This window comes from Glycine max, chromosome 10 (genome assembly GCF_000004515.6).
Source record: "Glycine max cultivar Williams 82 chromosome 10, Glycine_max_v4.0, whole genome shotgun sequence".
Lineage (NCBI taxonomy): Eukaryota > Viridiplantae > Streptophyta > Magnoliopsida > Fabales > Fabaceae > Glycine > Glycine max.
The window spans coordinates 44,358,687-44,367,641 of NC_038246.2; the positions used below are offsets into that span (position 1 = coordinate 44,358,687).

The 8,955-nt window shown below is 33.6% G+C and overlaps 1 protein-coding gene across 1 annotated transcript; it reads left to right on the forward strand.

The window, feature by feature from the left end:
• The first annotated feature begins 232 nt into the window (after positions 1 to 232).
• LOC100803053 (auxin response factor 18) lies at positions 233 to 3,775 on the forward strand. The gene is made up of 2 exons (XM_003535482.5): positions 233 to 1,584; positions 2,610 to 3,775. Exons 1-2 carry the CDS (start codon positions 493 to 495, stop codon positions 3,354 to 3,356), a joined length of 1,839 nt encoding a protein of 612 aa, XP_003535530.2. The 5' UTR covers positions 233 to 492; the 3' UTR covers positions 3,357 to 3,775.
• Positions 3,776 to 8,955: the final 5,180 nt, after the last annotated feature.

Consider the following 8,955-nt stretch of genomic DNA (forward strand, 5'->3'; position numbering starts at 1 on the left):
CACAACATATAATTAAGAATACCAATAAAAGTCTAATAGTAGAATATAAAGTTTTTATAAAAAGAACAATAATTACAAAAGTGAAGCCATATTTTCTAGAAATAAAAAATGAAACAAATCTTATGGTAATATTTTATAGAAAGAAAAATATACTAGTAATTTTGATAGTGATATAAATATTTATTAGTGATGTGGTTTTATTTATGAGTACGTGAGTTGTAAACTTAATGTCGATTTTCAATTCATGTTTGTGTTATGGTCGGCAACTGAGAGAACCACATACGCGTGTGACAGTGAGAGAGAGTGCAGTTTGTGTCTTTATGTACTTCCAACTTCGCACTCTCTTTCTCTCACTCCCCACTCTTCTCTTTCTCCCTCCTCTTTTTCTCATCCACCAACACCAATTCACTTTTCTTCTTCTTCTTCTTCTTCTTCCTTCATTTTCTTCTCTGCATCTCACACTGATCATACCCCAAACAACCCTTTTGAGATATGTTTATGGTTATGGATTCAGCAGAAAGGTGCTTAGATTCTCAACTATGGCATGCCTGTGCCGGTGCCATGGTTCAGATGCCACCCCTCAACACAAAAGTCTTCTACTTTCCCCAGGGCCACGCTGAACACGCTCATGGGAAGGTGGAATATTTCGGGAAAAACCATCAAACCCGTGTTCCACCACTCATCCCTTGCAGACTCTCTGCCATGAAATACATGGCAGACCCTGACACCGACGAGGTTTATGTCAAAATGAGACTCACCCCTTTGAGGGAACATGAATTATTGGATTCACAAGATGATTGTTTCTTGGGAAACACAAACAGTGGAGGAGTTGAGAATCAAGAGAAGCCTCCAACTTCTTTTGCTAAGACTCTCACACAATCTGATGCAAACAATGGTGGAGGCTTCTCAGTGCCTCGTTACTGTGCTGAAACCATTTTCCCAAGGTTGGATTATTCGGCTGAGCCTCCTGTTCAGACCATCATTGCCAAGGATATGCATGGACAGTGCTGGAAGTTTAGGCACATCTATAGAGGGACTCCAAGGAGGCATCTTTTGACCACTGGATGGAGCAATTTCGTGAACCAGAAGAGGCTTGTTGCTGGGGACTCTATTGTGTTTCTGAGGGCAGAAAATGGGGATCTATGTGTTGGGATAAGGAGGGCCAAGAAGGGGATTGGTGGAGGGACTGAGTTCTCTTCTGGATGGAATAACCCTCTCTTTGGTGGTGGTGGTGGCTTCTTGTGTGGGAGTGAGAGTAGTTTTGTGAGTGGTGCAAAAAGTGGTGGTGATCATGAGATAGTGGGAAGAGTGGCTCCTGAATCTGTTGTTGAGGCTGTGACTTGTGCTGTTAATGGAAGACCCTTTGAGGTTGTGTACTATCCGAGGGCTAGTTCACCGGAGTTTTGTGTTAAGGCTTCTGTTGTGAAGGCTGCAATGCAAATTCAGTGGTGTTCTGGAATGAGATTCAAAATGCCCTTTGAGACTGAGGATTCTTCTAGGATCAGCTGGTTCATGGGAACCATTTCTTCTGTTCAGGTTGCAGATCCCATCCGTTGGCCTGATTCTCCTTGGCGTCTTCTGCAGGTACACTACCCACCATTATTATGAATGGATTTCCCCTTTTACTATTTCATTAACATGTGTTAACTTTTGCTATCAGATCCCCCCTTCCTCAACTTGTCTTTGTTCCGAGGCTACAACTTTATTCTCTGCTGTGTAGTAGTACTCTGATTTGACCAACAGTGACATTGCTTGCTTCTTCAATGGTTAAACCATTCACTGGATTTCTTGTTATCTCTTTCTTAGCCCCTCTTCTAAAACTGTTCAATGCTTAAAAAAGATTCAGCAAAGTTTACACTTCGTCAGACCAAGATTAATTTTCTGATGCAATCATGCAATGTTTTTTTTTACTATATTGGAAAAAACTCAAATCTAGAAATAAGACCAATATAAAGTACATAAGCGTAGGATAACTTTCATCCTTTTGAGCAAACTGACCTTCTATGGTATCAAGATGATATCAGAATCTATAAAGTGTTGGACATGAGGAGATTTATTGGAAAAAACAAAAGTCCCAGAGATAAGGCTAATATAGAGTATATAAGTGAAGAAGAATCTTCACCTTTTGAGTTAGCTTTTGGAGTTAAATTAGACTCAAACACAAGATACTATTTTTCTTATTTATGTGTCTTTCCTATTCCTATTAAATAGTTAATGGATGAGACTGAGTTCTTGTGGCAATTGTATGAGCTGTGATAAGCAGCAATTAAATTTACCAATTAAATTTAACAGTATATTTGTTTCCTATAAATGGATTTTTTTAATGTTCTGGGTTCGTTTTGATAAAAGAATACGGTTAATAGTAACAACTGTTGAAACTACAGTAAAGTAGCAAATCATATCAAGAGTGTCTTCAGTTCTGACAATTCTTCCTAGTTAGTACCATGGTTGCTTCAATTGGGCACTGCCCTTCACCGAGTGGCACTGTTGATTGAACATTACTTTTGGAAGTTCGAGTTACCTTTTAGCATTACTTTGCCCTTTTTTTTCCCCTTTTTGTTACCTATTTGGCTTGAAGTAATCTAGAATTTGTGATGTTATGTTTTCAGGTGGTGTGGGATGAGCCAGATTTACTTCAAAATGTCAAGTGTGTGAACCCTTGGCTGGTTGAACTAGTCTCAAACATGCCTACATTCAATCTCTCTGCATACTCACCTCCTAGAAAGAAACAACGTTTTCTTCAGGATCCTTATTTTCAAGTCATCAACCAACTCCCAATGCCATCATTCTCTAGCAACCTTCTCAATTACACCAACTCTCTTTGCACCATTCAAGATAGTAATAGTTCTGGAGGCATACAGGGAGCCAGGCATGCTCAATTTGGACTATCTCCATCTGATTTTCCCTTCAACAAGCTCCCAGCAGACATGCTTCTAGGTGGTTTCTCAAGGCTTGACCATGCAGCAGCACAGCCTATTAGGCCACCTTGTGGAACCTATAAGAACAACACCACTACTAAGGCCAATGTTGGCATTTCTTGCTTGTTGACAGTGGGAAATCCTGGCCAGAATTTCAAGGAATCCAATGAAACAAAAGCACCTCACATCTTGTTATTTGGAAAACTCATTCAGACTGAGCAAAAGAGTTCAAACACTAGCTCTGCCAATACTAATGGTAATAGTGTATCTGAGGGGAATTCACACAAGACATCTAATGCTTCCGATGGCGTAGGTTCTGGTTTGCATCAAGGTAGTCCAATTGAGAACAATTCTGATGGAGGGTCTCCCTGGTACAAGGACCAACACAAGTCTGATCTTGGAACTGACAATGTTAACACATTGTGTATTGCTTTATAACAAAATCGCCCCTATTTTCAGTTGCTACGCCAGTGAGTTCTTGGAGACAATACATCAATGCGGCTAACTATTCTTATAACAGATTTCAGTAGCTGTAGTGTTGTTGCCTTTGTTGTATAGGTGTTTCTTTTCCTTCGGCATAAATTGTACTTGGGTGCAAGTTAACAAAAATATTCCCCCGTTTGATTCAGAAACATATTTTATGACACCATAACAACTATTATGTGTTGTTTGTTAAAACTGAGTAACCGTTTTGATGAACTGAAGGGGTAATATTTTCGTTAACTTGCACTTGACTGAAGTTTTCTCTCCTACTACTGTATTTCCTTATTGAGGGAGAATCCCTCTTCCAATTATATATGGGATGATGTAACTCATGAGTTTCTATCAAAGAATGCTTGTCTTTGTTCTTGATTTAATATTCAGGTTTCTATCAACTTTTCAAGGTGAGAGTTTAGCCAAAAAAACATTAATATTCCTCTCTGTTCTGACTTCTTTACCATTTCTGAAGGTCAAAATTTTCAAACAAAGTAGTTTTACTACGTAACACTTGCAAATTGCAACGGTCCACAGCACCATAAATGCCGATATTTTAATTTGACTAGTGAAAGTTAAAGGAAACCAAATCGCTTGTTCCTATTTCTTGTTTCCTACATTAAACATTAAAAGAGAGTTAGTTTTAGCTACGTGAATGTCACTTTTTAATTAGGAGAATCGAGACCTAGGATTTCAATCAAAATTAAGGTGACACAAAATGTATCCAAATGAAGATACTTAACTTCCTATGTAGACAGTGACTAGTTTTTAGTATAGTTTACTTCCTTGAATTAGTGATTAGTTTTTACAATGCAAGGAGGAGAAGTGGTCAATTAGTTACTATCCTCTGTGTAGTTACTTTAGGAGACAGGCAAACTAATCATCAAGTAATCAACTGCAGTCCTAAATAAAACAAAAAACTTATTTCTTTTTTCTGATTTTTTTGTTTGAATTTCACTGAGGTATGGCCCACATATTGGTAGTGATCTCAGGATCATGGGGATACACTGCCCACGAAGTTTTCTAGGACATTGGAGCATTAGGACAAGGATATCAATTCTCAATATAAAATGGCAATACAGAGATTGGGTGAACATATAACATAATACTATCATATTAGTAAGTAAAAGTAGATAATCACAATGCAGGCAACATCAACCAATTTAGTGCTTAATTTTTTTTTCATCAAGTAGCAGGGTCTGAAGTATGGAACAACACCTTGTTGTAGACTCCGTTGGCCATTTTTCCTCACAATTGGACAATAAACCGTGTGCCTTGGTTGGAAAAGTATCTAGTTCAGGAAGATTCTCCATAAGCTTTTGTCCCAAAAAATAAACAAAACAAAACACACAAAATGATGATGATGTTACGTAATAACAACTGCCAAATATTGCCAACATCAATCATTTTAGGAATAATTAAAAAAGACAAGACAGTTGTCTCATATGAGGAAATTTATTCAGTCAAATGGATCCTAACAATGTAAAGAAGTGAATGTATACAAAAAAATTATCAAGGATGGATTCGGTTATGTAGAAGAGAAAAGACAAAAAAAAATAAGAAAAAATATTTAAACTAAAGTAAAAAAATATAAGATTCACATAAAGTATTAATTTTTTTCCTTTTTCTCCTATTTCTTCATTAGCAAACAGACACTAAGTAGATATGAAAAAGTCAAAAGGCACAAGAGTTTATTTTTTATGTCTAGTGTTAAAAAATGTTTCATATCATTTAATAACCTTATTAAAAGGGTTTAGATCTATAATAATCTTCTTTCGCGGTATAAAAATTAATTTAACGAATCAAAAGTCAATTACTCAATTTTATGACAGTTCAATCTCACAATAGAGTATAATCTCAATAAATTATTCTCATAAAAAAACTACTGGGTAACAACTGTAGCTTTACTCTTACATTTTTCTTTATTTTCAATTTTTCCCTTTATTCTATTTTCCATTAACATTTTCTCTACTGCGTCCAACTCTGGTAACACCTTCGCTTATGCTACTATATATTTTTCACTATTGTTTCCGCTCAAAAACTACCTGTGTATGCCATTTCTCTACACCACTTTTAATATGGCAAAACTATTGCCATCAATAATATATAGTATTTTGTTCGACTTTTTCTATAAATATCCTAGCGGTGATACAATAGTAAAAAATTCACTTTCTGACGTGGTATCAGAATTTATTCTAGATGGATCCTTATATTTGTCACATGTAGATAGAGGGGTGTGTTAAAAGTTTCACATGACGAATAGTCATGAGGAAAATGAAACATGTTAAATTCATCGAATAGATAAACTATATAAGTAGGAAGTAATTCTTACTTTACAAGCCATTTTTATAGGGTTGAGTTAAGCTCATGAAAAATCCACTTTCTCACAAATAGTGAATCCTTCTACAGTTATGTTGTTAACATGTGAAACAACCTAACGTGTGCATCTAATTTTCTAACCATCGGTTAGAATTAGTTCACGAATTAATTCTAAAACTTATAATATTTCTTATTATGAAACCAAGATTTTTTTTTTGTTTTTACAATATTAATCACATTTTTTATTTAATAATAAAATGATAAGTAAGAACATTTGTTCACAATCATCACAGATCCATCTAACAATGCAAGCTTCTCGATAAAGCAACTTCAGTATACCGAAATTGGCAAGCCAACTACTGTCATAGTGTCATCCATGATTGTCAACGTTCACTTACTGTGACCATGCATATTTAAGTGTGTATTGTTATTGGATTTCCCCTTCATACTTCTTAGTTTATCTCCTTCTCAACATATGGGTGCCACCTGCCCTTAAATAATTCATTCAATGGTGGTTGCGAGGAAAAGATCGGTTTTTTATTATATGGAAAAATCATTAGATCTTGATTTCTACAAAGCAAAAATATATGCTACAAGGTTGAGGTCGTTGAATGTGAAAGAGAAATTAGGCGAAATTCGTTAATAATTTGATTCAGTCTGTTCAGCATATGTGAACTCAAGTTAGCTAATAATTGTTGTGTTTATATATATATATATATATATATATATATATATATATATATATATATATATATATATATATATATATATATATAAGTATATATTAGTTAGCTGGATAATTAATGTACCTAAAAAGTCTACTAGAGAAGAAAGTGGTAAATGGTTTTATGGTACAATATCAAACAAAATACATTAATTTGGAGGAAAAAATGCACGTGACCATCTTTTTATTTTTAGAATAAAAAAATTAGATGGAAATAAGTTGTTTAATTGTAAAGGTAGGACATGCTTTATAATTGAATACCCGCCAATAATTGGTAGTTTAATATTTATTAATGACTTATGTATGACATTTGAAAGCAACACTATATTAACTACTAAATAATATAAGGAGACGTAACTCTTTTTCGTATGAGCTGATATTATAATAATAATAATAATAATAATAATAATAATAGTAATAATAATAATAATAATAATAATAATAATAATAATAATAATAAAAAGAGGGTAATTAAGTAGCTACGCATCTCTCATAGTGATATCTCTAAAAAAAGTGCATACAAAATTGTGTAGATTTCACTTGATTATAAAATTTTGAGAAAATAATAATCAATATGCAAAGATTTATAAATTATTAAAGGGGTCTAACTTAACTTGATTGGTTAAGTGTATGACTGTTATAAATTTTAAGATACCATGATCAATTTTACCGATAAAAAAAATTATAAGTTGGTTGGGGAATTTTAGGTGATATTACGGTATCATTCTTTTTATATTTTATTATGGTGTCATTTTAATTTGACTTAACGAGTTGGGTCTTTATTTAATGAAACTTAAAATTCACTTTAATATATAATTATACATTTTCACATCAGAAAAGTTCACTACTCGTTAACATACTGTAAATGATATATATAGTCATACAAGATAAATTCAAGTAATAAATAATTGTATTTCAATGTGGTTTGCAGACCATTCGAATGACATTGACCAATTATACTGCAAACTTGCCCACAATTCATTCTTTTGTAAGAAAGTTGTTATTTTTAATATAAATAAATTGGAAAAGAAGAAAAAAATATTAGCATGATGATAATACACAAATAAATGCTACTCTTCCGCCTAAGAAATGGTGAAAACGAAGTAGCTTTGTAATCCACATTACGATCCCCAAGTATGCCGCAGTTACAGGAAAAGAGTAAATGATCTCTTGGAATCCCAGTTATATCAATTTTTCCCCCCTCACATGAACTTCAGATTATGACTTACTCAACTATTTATGCGGGTTCGTGTGACTTATGTGGGTGCGTGTGACCTTGTTACTATAATATAATTATTTTTTCTCCAAGCAAACAAAGATATACAAAGGTCAAGAAACACAGCTCAATTCAACTATTTCATGCCCCCAACATCGGCACAATGTGTGTTTTTGTGTTGGACAAAGATTATGTATATACACTTGTTTAATACTTTAATCTAAGATTGTAGGGTTTGCATGTGAATGTTAATGAGGGTTTATTATAAGGGCTGGAAAATAGTTGGCTAACCCTGCCATGTTATTTTTTTTGGATCAATCACAGATCCCAAGATGTTTCTTTACAAGTCAACTAAAGATATCAGATTTCCTACATGGGGATTGGGGTTTGTCAATTGTCAACTTTATCTGGTTCCATGTCTGCTTCGGGTTTGCAATTTTAATTGGTTAAAAAAAAAGATAATGTAGACATGGATCATCGAAAATGAACAAGCTATTCATATTGGTTTGAGTCAAAGTTGGTACCCCAAAATTAAAAGTCAAAAGCACCATTTTCAATTTTCAAACATGCATGGGTGTGATTGTGAAATTGCTCGATCAGGTTGTTGTCATCTGTGTATGGAGTTGACTGTACCTAAGCAATTACTACTTCAGTGACCCAATTGTGAACATATGACCGATAGGGATGGTTTGTTTGTGTGGAATGGAAAAATGGAAGATTATTGAGACAAAATATTTGAAATAAAATAGTGTGTAAAAATGTGTGATTAACACTATTTTTTTTAAATTTCTTTTTTATTTTTTTTCTCTTCAACCACATAACTCCATAAGAATTCATCAATTATTGCAAAACTGGCTTGATGCAGTAGTGACTTTTACACAGGCTCGATCAAGATGCTCAAAGTAATCCAGGGTTATCTTTTATATGTGACATTAAAACCTACTTGAAATAAAATCTCAGTAATTTTTTAAACAAATGATATCATATAAAAAAACAATGCGTATCTAAATCATAAGTATTTTTTTTTCTTCTTTCACATAATCAAATAAATACCCTTAAATCTATGAGTTTTTTACTCTAATGCTTACTGGATTATGGACTAATTAAGCCCGTTATATTTAGGGAAGATTGTACGTTACTAACAACCAAATATAACATCATAAAAAAAAACAAATATAAAGATTCACTTTGAAGTTCTACATATAGTCTTACAGTCCAACAATTGTACCTCTTTTTGGTTTCTATTTTTTAGGTGTGTTTAACATCTTTTTTTTCTGTCAGAAAAAAAGTGGAATAAATTGATT

What these genes read in the sequence shown, in the direction of transcription:
- LOC100803053 (XM_003535482.5), top strand. Translation starts at nt 493, where the DNA reads ATGTTTATGGTTATGGATTCAGCAGAAAGGTGCTTAGATTCTCAACTA. An exon ending in CTCCTTGGCGTCTTCTGCAG is followed by an intron (nt 1,585 to 2,609) that starts GTACACTACCCA and finishes TTATGTTTTCAG; the next exon opens with GTGGTGTGGGATGAGCCAGA.